General features: G+C 37.1%; 1 protein-coding gene across 3 annotated transcripts in view; it reads right to left on the reverse strand.

Annotated features, from left to right (window-relative positions):
- Positions 1 to 2,077: 2,077 nt before the first annotated feature.
- Vha100-1 (V-type ATPase subunit a family protein Vha100-1) overlaps positions 2,078 to 16,017 on the reverse strand; it is a 44,108-nt gene continuing 30,168 nt past the window's right edge. Inside the window, exons 9-17 of one of the 3 annotated variants that reach the window (XM_071588629.1) lie at positions 15,369 to 15,508; positions 14,546 to 14,782; positions 14,208 to 14,317; positions 13,956 to 14,080; positions 11,187 to 11,302; positions 10,252 to 10,359; positions 7,513 to 7,771; positions 6,123 to 6,294; positions 2,078 to 3,186 (exon numbers count right to left, since the gene is read on the reverse strand). In XM_071588629.1, coding sequence (XP_071444730.1) covers positions 3,084 to 3,186; positions 6,123 to 6,294; positions 7,513 to 7,771; positions 10,252 to 10,359; positions 11,187 to 11,302; positions 13,956 to 14,080; positions 14,208 to 14,317; positions 14,546 to 14,782; positions 15,369 to 15,508 — 1,370 coding nt within the window. In that variant the 3' untranslated portion in view covers positions 2,078 to 3,083. The remainder of the gene's footprint in view (positions 3,187 to 6,122; positions 6,295 to 7,512; positions 7,772 to 10,251; positions 10,360 to 11,186; positions 11,303 to 13,955; positions 14,081 to 14,207; positions 14,318 to 14,545; positions 14,783 to 15,368; positions 15,509 to 16,017) is intronic. The other 2 variants (XM_071588631.1, XM_071588630.1) reach the window with 2 other exon arrangements.

Raw genomic sequence — 16,017 nt, forward strand, 5'->3', positions numbered from 1 at the left:
AGCAGCATATATAATATTTTACGAATACCTTGTGGGTAGGTACGTATCATTCAACAGGATTCCTAACATACCTACCACCACTGTGCTGCAACAATGCTTGCAGTGAACATTGAGCAGATGAATAAGTCCATTAAAAGTATCTCTTGCAACATCCATCTTAACAAAATTATGAAATGAAATCCTTTTCTGTAATCCAATACCACCAGGAAGAAGTTTCAGGTGCAGGTAGGTCCTCACTTCTGCAATCTTTAGTAATGCCCAAGTCTCTCACCAAGGCATAAATCACTTTATATGTGATGTTTGCCAAGTAATTATCAAGAAATATAAACATTACGTATAAGATCAGACTGACCACTCTCGGGCAATTTGGCAGGGTTATTGGTAAACGGCCCTCACTGATGAGAAACGAGACTATCATTGACCAATTACTAAGTAGCATGCTAGTCAGATGCAAACTCCTCCCCAAGCAAACACATACCTCATGCAAAACCCCTTTGTTCATATTCCCATACCTCTCAGCCTCCTGACTGGTAGCACTTTCTGCAACTTGAGCATTTCTTCAGGACTGGAGAGTGAAGGGGTGAGGGTGGAAGGAGGAGGTAGGTGAGGCATAGGTAGTGCATTACAACCACTCCGCTTAAAATCACAATAATGCACCTCCAGTGAATTGGATGGGAACTGAGAGCACTTAAGGAGGAGAGGAGGAGGGGGTGTATTGCACACCCACAGCTAGTTCTTTAATGATGATGAGTCTTCTATGTGACTTGAGAGTAAGGGGAGAACTCGGGCTCTCAAATACACCCAGTTCCTCATTAACCCTTACTCTTACCCTTATTAACCTCACTTTACTGCATCCACTTGAAGATATGATGATTGTGGAAAGCTACTGAAGTTTCAGGTAGCACACTCATCCTACAAATAACCAGAAGGGTGAGTGGCAGGGGATGTTAGAACACTATTCATGGAAAATTCAAGCATGAAAAGAAAGCAAAGGTGACTAAGAAGTCTGACAAAAGGGAGATTGTTCACGTTAACATATCTTTCTCTCGTTGATATACAGGGTTTGTCCAGAAAATAAGTGTACTGAGCTCAGGAAAAAAAATTTATTACACTTTTACATATCTTAAGCTAATATTCCTCAAAATAGGACCCTTGTGAGTCGATACACTTGTTCCAGCGGCGTTCCCATTCCTGGAACGCTCCCGCGAAGGCATCATCGGGAACCTCTCGAAGACTCGTCGTCGACCTCTTCTCTGCCCTCCACGAACATCTTGTGCCACCGAAAGATCATGTTTCTGGACATGGCTGACTCCCCGTAAGCCTGGTTAATCATACCGACAGTTTCGGTAGACGATTTCCCAAGCTTTACCGCAAATTTGATGGAATAACGCTGCTCCAAAAACTTCGGCATCGCGTTCCGTGACGTGGGTCGAGCGTGGAGGTTCGCGTTAACAGAGCTCCTCACTACACCACAGCTCAGAGCCGACTGCCTTTTTCAGCGTCGCTTGCCAACATACCCACCTCCAATCGCAGCCCGTCAGAGCGGTGCTGGGCGCGCCTGGAGTGGCGCGCCCAGCCCAGGAGTCAGTACACTTATTTTCCGGACGAACCCTGTAGCTGATACATAAGCAATCCGAGGTAAATCTTCAGTTACCCATGGATATGGGGAACTGCAGCTCATTTTTCAGGGTTAATGAAAATTAAGCAAATTAAATATTTCGTGGTAAAATGTTATGCTATGGAATTTTTCGAACTATGTTCCCTAAAATCAACACCAAAAAAATCAGGTAATGGTTTTGGCAAATTTTCAAATACAGGCCTGTGCAATTTATGATTGAAACTATAAATTTCCAATAGATTCTGAATCTTGAAAAATAATTATAGCATTTATTACTGGTAGGTAATCTTGTGAAGCACATCCAAATGAACAATTTTTCAGTATGCTTTATCAGTATCCTATGTTTAAGGCAATAATTAGGTTATCTATAGATGGTAAAACTTCAATTAAATGATCATCACTTAAAAAATCTCTCAGAAAAATACTTGGTTTACAATAACTCTGTAAAATCGAGTAGAAAACCTGATGCACAATCCAATGAAATTAAAGACCTTGGTGAACAAATAAACAGATTTTATAATACAGATTTTTACAATATTACGACAGCATCCATATCAGAACAAAAAAGACCATATAAATATCTCACAATATAATTTACAGCTCTAAAATTTTATATATATATATATATAATTTCATAATTTCACTGTACACATTAAACTTTCTCATGCATGCATTAGAAATTAAATAATAATTTTTAATATGACAATCAACAAAATTTAGCAATTTTTAAGGTAAGTTTAAATATGAAAACAATATTCACATATGTATAATGCTTAACGAGTATTATTACATTGCTGAGATTTAAAAAAGATCATGAGCAGTGTGATACACAAGGAAATGAATGAGAAGCTAAATTACAGAAGCATGAGATCACATCTTTCTTATTTTGGCTGAAAAGAAACAACCATGGTTTAAATGGGCAATTTTAAGAAAAGGAAAACATCAAGGGAAGTAAAGAGGACCACCTTGGTGGAAGTCCATTCACATTGATTTGTCTCAAAATACTTTCACATGTCAAATGGAGGTACACATGACAGAGCTGTCACTAGAAGAATTTAGCATAGATTATTCTCATGACTACCTTCATCCACTCACCAGTTACACAAACCTCTCCCTACAATGTTCTACAATGCTTTTGAATTGGAATGAAAGCATATAATATACAAGGTGTTACGACAATGACTGCAACTATTACACTATATGAAATGCAGGGAGCTCAACGTTCCTTTTTATAGATATTATATTAAATGCAGAAAGGAATGTGAAATCTCTCTTGAAATTATTACACCCCACCACCCCTCAAATATATACTCTATGTATCTCCTACAACAGACAGTAAGCTGTCTTTTAACAAAGCAAAGCTACAGACAGCACACTTTATGCTTCGACTATTAGTACAACAACAACAACACACAGACAAAGATCAATGACACTTTCCTCCAGCTGTTTCAGATACACTGGCACTTTACTCTTCTGATCCGCTGGCTGCAGAGTCGAGGATCACTTCAAATGAAAATGGCTGGAATCCATAGCCCTGACCGAGATAGAACTTGCTCTGGAACTCCACCCTGTATATGGAAATCGAAACTGATCACCGCACTATCTACACACAAGTCATCAGAACGAAAATATACATGGGTTTGCATTTCATTTCTGATTATCTCCTTTCAAATTTTACTCCTATTAGTGCCCATACGTGGCCACATTTGAGTCAATATTATACAAATTAATCATTCTTGCAACTAACTATTCTGAGAATAACACAAACTTCAATGAAAAAAGCAAAAGCTCACCAAACAGGCTAGAAAAATCATTGATAGGTACTTAGAGAGGCTTGTAGGAAATTTATATTTTAACATAGAAAAACTGACTTTCATGTTACTTCATAGATTCCCTTGCAATAGAGAATGGAGGTTGAACTTTAATTGGAATTATATAATACATGGATCCAATTACATCGGAGATTTCCAAATCAGTAATGTACATGCACTGAGAGTGAAGAAGGCACAGCGCTTCAATCTGGACAAATGAAACTTTTGTTTAAAATCAAAGTTATTTCAAAAAATACAAATGAAAATAATTTAACGTACAAGTAATGATATCTGTCAAGAGAAACATTAATCAATGTAACCCCTTCAGCTGCAATGACCACCTCCAATCTTGTCTTGAATCGATCGCATGCACTCTTTAAAACAGCGCTGTCCATATTTGCAAATGCTGCTATGACAGCAGTGCGTAAAGGTGCGACATTAGGGTGCCTCGTCTTATTGGTAACTCTTTCGACTCCGTTCTAAACATAACAGTCGAGGGGGTTCAAGCACGAGCTACTCGGGGGCCACAACTCCTATGACCAGAAAATGTCAATGCTATCTGAGAGCCAGTTTTGGACTAAATGACTCTGAATGAGCTGGTGTACCGTCCTGTTGAAAGACACATTGTCTCCCCGAGGCCACAGTTACCGTCCACGGCTTCACGCCATTCTTCAAAATTTGCAGATAGACTTCTTTTGTGATAGTTTGCCCCTTTTCAAAGAAATGTGGCGGCATGATATCACCCTCACTGGACACAACTCCTAGGACGTGAACACTAGCCGCAACTTTTATTCAAGTAACAATCGTGGCATCCTTGGGGTTGTCGGCGAGCCGGCAATCATTTCTCCGGTGGATCTTCGCATCAATAGTGAAAATTTTATAATCAGAAAAGAATCTGATTGGCCCCGCAGCGAGCAATTGGCTTTGTTCTGGCAGCCTCAGACAGCATCTGTCGCACCTTTATTGTGTACCACTTGTATCGTGGGTCCTCCTCTGCCATCCGATGCATTGTTCGCTTGCTAACATTCAATTCAGATGCCATTTTCCTCAGCGACCACCCCGGGCTCTCTGAAATCAGCACCTGAGCCTGCTCGATTACTGCCACAGTTTGTGACATGTGTTTCCTCGAACAAGGTTTTCTTGCCCAGTTAGCAAAACCTTCCCCACACTTCTCCGAAGCATTATACTTAGTCACAACATCATAAACAGTTCATCTGGGGTACCCAAAGAATCGAACTATTTCACAGGGCGAACGCCCAGTGCGAAAACTTTTGATAATAGCAGCTCTTTGATTTTACTTCGCACGTGTACATAACATCTCGGCCATTTGAGGTTATGGCTGTTTACTAGATGCCTATCGCTTTCAATAACGCCAATCGCGACCTCCAGTGGAAATACGATACGGCGAGCCATTCAAATTGAAATGTCCAGAGATAACCGCTGCACCCTGTATGCATGGGTGCAGCGGTTAGCGTTAAAAATTAGTTTGCCCCATAATTGCATTTGTATGGGATTTGCAATCATTACTACCATACTGCATCAGTTCTTGAGTAGCCACTTTACACATGCACACATGTAAATGCTTCATGTATCAAAATTTTGAGCACCCCACAATAAAATATTATACTAGTACTAAATAACATGAAAGGAGAAGAAATAGATTCTGGATTTACTTGCTCAAACAGTTGGTTGTCTTGACTTGATTAATTCGTCAAAGACAAGGACAAAATTCCTGACTACATCAGGGTTTGGGCATTTTGGTAGCCAAACATATATTGTCAACCTGTGTGCCTATTTCAAAGGAAGATTCTCAAAAGTTGCTCAATTATGATAGATTTCCTTCCCCCGCATACACTCAGCTTTTCATATCCTAAATGCAGCAGAAAGTGATACTGTCATAATTACATCACTCTCTAGTTCATTGAGTAATACCTGTTACTTTTTTTATAGCAGAGAGCACTTTATCATCATTAAGAAAAAATTGTTAAAAATCTTTGTGCATGTGGAGATAATTTTGCTGTGTTTTTCTCATCAATAGTCTTGATCTGCTGACTGGAGAACATGAATTGTGCAAAAAAGGAGACGAATCACAATTCTTTGGGTAATGTGTTCTCTTTACTTAGTACATACTTTAACTAGACATTAGATACGTTAATAATAATTGCAGTGAAAATATAATATACATTAATCAAAATGTACAGGGCAATGAGCATTCAAATACACTTACAAATCAGTATAATGACCAGAAAATGTTGTTTCCAAAGAATATTATTTCGCTAAAAAAATAACAAAGGTCATGAAGGGCAGCTGGTAGATAAAATCATTCCCTAATTTAAGTTCAAATATGCATCCAAATTCTGGTAGCTTGACATCCTAACTTCAGGCTACAGACAATCTCACTTGGCCAAAAGAAACATTTGTTAGAGAATACATAAGCTCACAGTTACTCGGTATTGTGCTACGGTACAAAAGGGAATATTCAATTGCAAACATGCATTGTGAAAATGTACTCCAACGGGCACTTACAAACAGCAAGGTTTCATGAACTTCCTTTTAATCTATGGAATTTGACAACTTTTCACTATGCATGGGTCCCATTTCTTGTTAACTATTTTCAAAGTTATACATTTTTAACTGATTAAAATATCTACCTACATTTGTTTTTACATGTATTAACAGGCTATACTACTCACCAGTGGAGACGAAGTGTATGCAGGAATGCGGAGAGCCCCTCCATAAGTACAAGGATTCCCACGGTCAAGACAGCCCAAAAGGCAAAGATTATCCACAGGGCAATGCCACCAGCCCATCCATCAAATGCCATCCCATTCCTCAGCACCATATTCCACAGGACTTCAGACAGCTCTGGCAAGGGAAGAAGGATTCGCAGAAATTAACCTTAGCTCAATAAACAGTAATGAGGCAAAATCATACTTTCGGTAGCACTAAAGTCATTGTGATACAAATCTAAGTTAATCTAAATAAACAATAAAAAATTATAAATCAAGATAAAACCCAGATTAAATTGCTTGGAAGAAATGACCAGCATATTCGGATTAGGTGTATGAATTTCAGCAACAGGATATCCACTATCCAATCATCAAGAAATTTCCACATACTTCCCAAATTTTTTTCTGACTGTACCCAGAACTTTCCCCAAAAAATATTTTACTTGAATGAGAATGCCAAAAATGGTGAGGTATCACATTGCAAGAAAAAATTTTCTTGGGAAATATAAGCCCAAGGAATGAGTGTGTATAAGAAAATAACAAATAACAGATAATAAACATACAGTAAACTCTTGATTATCCATTTTGTGTGGATTATCCATTTTGCAGATTATCTGTGCTATCATTCTCTTCATAGAACCTCAAAATTTTAATAAAATTATAATCTTAATGATATTAAATGCTTTGAAACTTCAATATACTTTGTTTAATATAAGTTTGAAATACCTGGGCTTTCTTGAAAGTTTTTAATGTCACAAAATCAAAAGTTGTCAATAGATTTTATGTCGTAATCTTAACATTTTTGTAACATCTTTACCTGCGCATTATCATATCACTTGCACTCATTAGTCCTGAAAAATACATGCTCTCTTTTAAGGAGAGCAAACATAGTTTCATGCTATGCAAGAAATAAGCCATTAAACTATACACACTGCATTATTTTAATCGGGAACAAATGATGAATATGAATCTGTATCAGGGATTCTTTTTTAAAATGTGCCATTTGCCAGTCATTTGTTTTTTTCTGGCTACATGATTTGGTTAGCTTTCAGACTAAAATAAGTTCTGCTTTTCACTTTATGATTGTTCTGTTCCCTGTAAAACTGTGAAAAAAACCCTCATAAAAATGACTGAAAATTGGAAAAATTGGAGAGATTACTGCACATAAAATGAACAAAAAAACCATTAAAACATAAAGTAAAACTAAGACACTGCTGTCACCATAATGCTTCTTCACCACCTGGAGTTCATAGTGACAAGCATGGGACAGTTCAACCCAAAATGTGCCCTAGACAATCTTTTCATCCATTAGATTACTATCATTAGATATAAATATTTTCTTCACTCTACTCACCAGCATGGGCAAGCGATAGAGCCCACAACCGCAAGTATGATGCTGTGTGCGACACCGAACCAAGCACATACTCAATGGTGTGGATGCCCTGGTGGATGAAGATGTCACCCATCTCGTGCTGCTCTCCTCCCCCCTCTGCCCCTCCCTTCTGCACTGCACCCATCGAGTTGTTCTCAGGTGGCTGACCCTGGCCCATGCCTCCACCCTCCACATCCAAGTCTCCATTCTCGCCAACCGAGTTTATGTGTGAGTTGGGCAGCTGAAAGAGTGTGAAATTGCAGAGCCACACACATATAATGAAAGCATTGAATTTTTTTACAAATACATTAAACAGAGATACAACATAAAAAACACATTTATTTGAATTGTCAGGATTTTGACCATACTATGTGTCAATTCATCCCTAGTCAATATTTGTAGCCCACTTCGCTGCATTTAAGGTTGCAGCCTAGAGAGATACACGAACTCTGCAATTGAAATGAATCGGTTTCTTCTGAATTTCATGGAAGAACTCAGAAGGATAATGCCTCTAAAGTAGCATCAAGTATGCATGTGTATTGTAATTTTTTTTGTTAACCCAGAGGTATGTATCAAAGTATCGGCTACTACCTTAATCTTTAAGTCTCTTCTAGTCCCAGAAGTCTTGAATAGCCATTCTCAACAGAATGAAAATGAATTATTGAGTTCTGGATTCGTCATTCAAGAGGAAAAAAGGAGTGCAAAGGCATTACTTTGGTCCATTTAATTGAAATTTTAGACATTATAAAATCAGGTTAAATCAACCAAAATGATGGGGCAGGAATATGAGGTTAATAAATCTGAAGTCTGAACCATAAGAACAAAATGAGGACATAATAAGAGTTGGTGTTGCTGCAATTTCCAACAGCATGACATTTCAAAACAAAATGTTCATTTGATTGTGGTAATGGACAGAGAATCAAAACCAGAAAAGAGCATCTTTGAGTTAAATCATTACACAAAACAAGATATTAAGTTTGTACAACATGTTACCCATAAAAATCTGGAGCCATGCTCCTCAATCTGTTTAGTTTGAGAGGTTTAAAATCTGGTTGAATTACAATAATGTAAAGTAGTGGGGGAAACAACTTCCACCCAGCATTCAACAGCTCAGAGCTTTATCCCTCAATTTAATGCCTTGATTAAAACGAGTGGTTTACAGGCCTTAATAAATTTTCAAAATAGATGCAATGTCAGTGTTTTGGGAAACAATGCCAGGAAGAATGAACATCTCAAAGCAGGAGTGATCTGCACCAATCTTCAAGACCTCTAAAGATCATCTTACATTATTATTGTGTTCAAATGCATCAAGTGACTTCAAGAGTAAACTGATATCAGTTTATCTTGCTGAAAGCAAACAGTCTTAGAAGGGAAAAATGAAGTCATGTCAATCGAAAACCAACAGTCTATGAGAGAAAAATGAAGGCATGTCAACCAATATAATCGAAATCAAACAAGGGGCTTTGATAAGCAGAATATTAATCACCAACTGGTTCAACTTTTGCTCTGAGGCTTAGGTCAGAAGTATGGTTTCCTTGCAAAAAGTAAACCTTGTCTTGAGCTTTTATAGTCACTTGATAATGCCCCTGGACACCCAATGACACTGCAAGATACTGATGAAAACAACAAGGAACTCTCAAACATAAAATCCATTTTACAAATGCATTAAAAAATTAACACACACACATAAATATAGACACAAAATTTTCAGTAGAGTTGTAATTGCATGTCCAAAAAATTTATTGCCAAAATATAGGAGTTTCATCCTGGAACGAAACTCCATCACACTGCGTATTCTCCATTAAATTTACTTTTCAAAGAATGTACCATTGCTCTGTGAAGGGGTTTGGTGAAACTATATAAACGGCTTAAAGTAGCAGTATTAAAAAAATGATAAAAGAGTAACCAAACAATGCAAATCCCATATCATACACGACACCTAAGAAATCATTGACACTGATAAGTCTCAGGATCCTAACAATTATTGAATGGAGAACACTCAGTGGACAAAAAAGGTCCTCAACTCTAGCCATTACTCTTCAAGAAACATTTTTTCAAATGGTGATTTTTGCTAGACATCACTCACCATATGCACTGTTTTGGTTGATGGACAGCTAACCCAGCCTACACATGGGCTGATTGAAGAAGACGATTCTTCTACTCTAATTTACTGAGAAATTTTTAGTTCATGCACCGATTTTTTATTAACAACAAAAATGAACAAAATGCATTTGTGATCCCACAGACCGCCATTACTAGTGTATATTGATGGATTGTTATGGAAAACTAGAATGTTTTGAACGATTAGAAGTCATGAGGAATTGTAGAGATGGGATGGGATGGAGGGGGTAAAAGGGGGTTTTAGGAGACAGGAAAGTGCACCTGCAAAGGAGAGGACCTAAATTTGAGGGAGGAACAGCCACAAAATGCCAACGTGCACAGAATGCAATTATATTAGAAAAACTGAATTTTCTGAAAAAAACTAAAACACCTATTTCCACACGAGTGAAATATTAAAGCAGCTGAATAACCAAATGTGTTCACACTGCAGCTAACATTTTCCAGTTCGTCTTATCACAGCCAGTCATAAATTACAGCATCGATAAATAAACACAGGTCCACCATTGTCCCCAATCTTAACCAAAATACAATCATTGGCCCCAATTGGAGAAGAAGAGAGTCGCAGGATAAAATAAACATAAATGGGGTTTGCTCACATACCGGATGATGCATGGCACGCTGCGCTCGGATGAGCATGATTGGCTTGGCCAGGAGCATCCATGGCACACACAGCAGTGCCACAACAACCAAGAACCTCTCAAATCCATGCTATAAATGGAGAAACAAAAATCAAATTAGCCAGCCATACATTAATATAAAACCATTCAATGCATTTTTTTTAGTTTTCAAAGAACATTAAATCATTCAAACATTTTGGCATTATTATGTAAAATGATAGTATGATTCCCACCAATAACCTTCAATAAGGTTAATAATTGGCCCTCGAGGTGGTGGGGTAATGCACTTGCCTGCCAACCTAGAGGTCGCAGGTTCAATGCCCGCCTAGGTGGATTTTCTCCATCTAGAGTTTAGTTGCACATAATGTCTACGGGTTAGTTGGAAGATTACAAGCCTCAACCTCATCTGATTAAGTTGATAAATAAATAAATAATAAACAAAATGTAAGGATAAATCAATCAAAATACAATAAAATCTCAAAGTTGCATTTCACAATTCGTATCCTCAAAAATTCAAATAATATATACACATAAATCATACATATTTTTACTGCTTGGATTCATTTTTGCTCACGTGATTGCATTAAAAGCCTTCCAAATTTTATTTTTTTTCATCACAGAATTTTTGATACATCAGTAGTCAATAATACTTGCACACAAAGTTAAATTTTATTTGCGATATGTATTTCACAATAATGAGGTTTTACGATTCATCTTTTTACTAGGTCCCTTGAAAAATTTAAATTTGAAATGTTAATGCTTGTTGATTATGGAAAAATACATGATTCTGGATTAAAAGCATTTAAATAAGCACAATACTTTGAAAACTGGGGCTTTGTCACCTGTTTTCCTTCCCAGGTGCAAGGGTCAACATCATCCCTAAGAGAAAACAGAGACTTTGGGAGAAGAGACACTCACCTGCCCACCGTACATGGTCTCATCACAGCCATCAGGGGGGGCATTTGCCTTAAACAGGACCATGTTAATGAATGTGATCAAGATGGAAGGAGCACACGTTGGGCCAGACTTAAATCCTGGGGAAAGATGAAGATTTTTTGTAAGAATGGGGAGAGCTCATAATGACCTGCAATGTGCAATGGACACCCATACCAGTTGAAATAATCAATAAGGACTTCATCCTACAAAGGAAAACTACACCAATGCAAATTTCATTTAATACAGATACATTTTTAATCACTACTAATTTTTTTGCAACACATTAACCAATTCCACACAATTCTTTCCACCACATGCTTTCTCGAAATCTACAAAACAGGAAAATACGCCCAGATCGTACTCATGATGTTCCGCTCTATTAGTGCCCTCATTACTGCTATGGAATCTTTTGTGACTTTCCCCTTCTTCAACTCAAACTGATCACCCCCTAAGTAATCATTTTCCCTGCTCTCCATTCGTTTTATGATGATCCTGAGAACCACTTTAGCTGCATGAAAGATCACACTTATTACTGTACACCTCACATATTGCTGCATTTTCCTTTCCCAGATTGGTAATTAACACTGATCTGACCAAGTGTTCTGCCAAATTTCTCGCTCATAAATTCTACTTTTAATATTCCCAATATTATTTAAATAAATCATCAACTAACTGTGATCAGAATAACACGAAAGCAATATTGCTGCGATTTTGTCATCATTTAGATTTGCTGTCTTTTTCTACTTGCTGTGGCTATGATAGGTGGTGTGAAGACTCTCTGGGCAGCCCAGAGAGTAGAGCAGTCAGCTAATACCTGGAAGGTCAGGGCCAAATCCAGGAAATGTCTTTGGACACCTGCAGCTCTACATATAACAGACTAAGTACAGATCGGAATACCCCTTAAATATTCATCCACCTCTGGGAGTCGAACCCTGGTCCTGGAGGCAGGGAGCTTGCACATTATCCACTACACTATCTTGACCACCTATATAACTTTCCTTTTGCTAAAATGGCTCAAGTAGCATTATAACAATTTTAGTAAAGGAAGGCATGATGGCAACGGAAATGATATAATCTTAAAATTCTTTCACCTCTAACCTTTAGTTCATCATGTCTACCTTGATCTCTCTCTTTTACTCCATTCTTTTTTGACTCTCAAATCCACAATGAGTGTAATAATTTACATTCATTGCTCACAAATCCTGGTGGGCCTAAGCTATGTTAGACCACATAATATATGTTAGAAAGCATAATAAAATATGCCGTTAAATAAATGCATTAGAATACATAGATGGTAATTATAAAGTCGGACTAAAATGAGAATAAGTTCTAAATCAATTGGATTTGTAAGTTTTTCTAAAGATCATAAAATTACAATTTTTTATATTTTAAAAACGTTTCTGAGCTAAGCTGAAAATAAGATTAAGGTATTAACTAGATCAAAAAGCATATAATTATCTAGCCTACAAAGTGCACTACTTGTTTGCAACCGTATTTAATATGTGCTATTAAGTTTTTTAAAAGTTTTTGGAAAGAAGCATATTATTTATAGAAAATTACAGGGCTATACTACTAACCTACATGCATGCACTTAACATAATCAGATACCCATTCATTAATCATCTGTTGATGTTTCCAACAGAAAACTCCAATGGCCATAACAATGTGGACGATCCAAAAATGGTATCATGAGTTTTAATTAATGATTGATGTTGAGATTCACAGAGAGTTTCATCCTAATTCATGAATCCCACATAAATGAATTACACACACAAACATCAACTTTAGTTGTGGTTTAGCTTTTCTTCAGTAAGCTGAAGAGGGCTGCATTGTAGCCAAAGTATGGATATTCATTCTAAAGCCTTCATGCTTTTGACCCTAGGCTTCTGCCAGTCCATTCCTTCCAACATCGCTTCACTTGCAATACAAATATGAATATTGAATACATGAGTCAATGAGTGTCAGGGATTGTACGAGAGTATACTCCTGGAAGTACATCCCTCTTGGTCCATGATGTGTGCAGGTGTCAAAATTAATTTGACCCAGACATGGGTTTCATTTCCCTAAAAACAAATGATCTAAATGTGACCAAAATGGCATCCCCATTTACCTCATTAGGGGCAGGCAGGGATGAGTACCCCTGACAAAGAGTTTATTCTACTGTAAACAGCCACATGATGTGCGAGTCTCTGTGTTCTTGCTACATGCCAGTTTTATTGTGAGGGTTGATTCCCTGGAAATATTTACACAGGTATTGTGCCATTTTTCTGTCGGTCAGGTGAGTATGTGCATTTCTCAAATGAGCAATCCTTCGAGTGAGGCTAAACTCTTCGTGAATCTCAGCATAAAGCCCTAGATGCGACTCATAAAAGGTTTTATGAGTGTTCCAAATTATTATGACAATAGAGCTCTTTGTAATTAATCTTGGTTGGACATAATCCCCTCATCTCAATGTTAACTGTTAATCCTGGTAATACTTGGATGGTTAAGGCATACTGCACACATTTGAATCAAATGAGCAAACAGACAGTAGCAGACACCTAAAAATGAAATGGCCAATAAATGTTCCACAAGATGGTAAAAATCTCTATTGGTGGAATAATCCAACTAAAAATTGCTGCCAACCAAAAAAAATACACAGACATTGCCTTAAGTGCCTTGGTACTTCATTACATTGATTTGATTCAAATAAAATTTCCTGCGCTGACATTACCTTTCAATTCTAGGTAGCATCCTTAACAGAGTACTCACCAAAATCTGGTCCATAGTTGACCCACTTTGAAAACATAAGCGTCACCATATAAAAAAATAGAAACACCATGAAAATTATTTGAGGGACGAATTCACAGTAGATATTGATTTTCCTCTGAAAGTACCTGCAAGAACATAATACATCATCATTATGGTATATTATTATCAGCTTGAACATAATGTGACTCCACTCGGAATTTGTATGATCTAAAAATCAATTATTTTGCAATAAAAGTTAGGTGGGACACTTACGTGTGATTCCATAAGCTGAGTAAGACTCCAAATATCATGTGGATGACTCCCAAAATAATAGAAATTTTCATTTTGTATGAGTTGAGAAATACAATCTTGTTATCTGCCACCTAAAAGAAAAGTCACTCTCTTTATTCCCTTTGCAACTACCTACTTCCATGACTAAGCAGCATGTGGGATCAAAATTACAAGGTTTGATTGTAGATTTATCAATATTTCAATTTAAATCCCATTTCTACTTCATTCAAAAGTGGAAAGAGGATTCTTTTATTATTGATAACAGTTCAAATAACACACATTGCAAGCAGAAGGAAAACTAAGGCTTGTATTTTTCTAACCTGCCAAATAGGATCCATGCCGAAAGGGTAAGGATACCCTACATAAGCTGTTGAATTTGGATCCAGCTGCAAATACTTGTTGTTCATCAATGTCTTCTTGTCATAATTGCTGTCCCAATATGAACCAAATATGTTCAGTGATTTTGAAAATATATCATTGTAGATTAGCCCAGTGTACATAGAGAAGAGGCCCATAAGAAAAATAATATATCTTCCACCAAAGAATATGTTCCAGATCTGTATAAAATAGATAAAAAAATATTATCAGGCAATGAAAAAGAAATATTTAATTCTCTCAATGTGATTAACAATTGACAGTTGTTACATTCCAGATGATAATTTATACAATTACAGTATGTTTAGAGCAGACACAATCATGTCGAGTCCAATTGATATATAGAGTCCATAGTAATATATGTCAGAATAAAGATATTGTGGGTGCCGAATATGAGTCGAGTAAGGGTACAGTGGACAAAAAGGGGAGAAAATAAAATAATTTGTCTACGATAGACCACACTGAAGTAATTGCTTAAATATTGCCAGATGGCAGTTAATAGTTTCTTTTTTCAGGTTGAGATTGCTCAATAAATATATCGCCACCTACCACTCCAGTTCATTAATAACCCCAACCTGTGCCATTTTTGTTCACACTAGAGCTAAACAATGTACTTTATGCAGAGGGATGTGCTGTTTAGGCTCAGTCCCTGCAATGTTGGCGCGGCACATGATGAGGTTGCCAAGGGGCAATGCATTTGCATTAAGTCAAGAGTATAACATATTTTCATGCCAGTCTTCATTGGTTTCTCCAAGAGCGTTTCCTTACCTCACTGTCAGACTTTTTGGATGCTAGTGGCTTCTCTTGCATCACCATCCATCCTCCAAACAAGGCCATGATCAACCCATGGCCAAGATCACCAAACATAACAGCAAACAGGAATGGGAAAGTAATAATTGTATATGGAGCTGGAAAAAACAAAATTACCAAAATATATTTTCTGAATAATAATTCATTAATCAATAATCATTTATTATTCAATTTGCGATAACATACAATGAATGGATAAATATACTTTTATGCACACCCGTAGCAGTTAAAGTGTCAATTAACAGTTGCTCTGTATGAATGTCATAAAAGGTTGGAAATTTGGAATTCAATTAGCGAAAATAATAGAATTCAATTAATTTTGGTAACACAGAAATTCTAATAGATTAAAGAAAATGCCTTAAATTTAAATACAACATTACTTCCAGGAAGGTATCAGTTGGATTACAAGAAACTTTTTTACGCACAGTGCCAGTCAAAACTATTACAACACCTGTTAATGCTCTGAGGCATAATACCCACAAGCATTTTTAAATCGTGCCTCTCTCACGACAGGCTGGAATTCCTGAAATGATATTCAAGTAAGGGAGGACCCTGAATGGTGGGGGAGGGGGCTCAAGAAGTGCTCTTCGCCTAAGGCATTCTGTAC

Source organism: Hetaerina americana, unplaced genomic scaffold, assembly GCF_022747635.1.
Source record: "Hetaerina americana unplaced genomic scaffold, ioHetAmer1.1.p SCAF_3, whole genome shotgun sequence".
Taxonomy (NCBI): domain Eukaryota; kingdom Metazoa; phylum Arthropoda; class Insecta; order Odonata; family Calopterygidae; genus Hetaerina; species Hetaerina americana.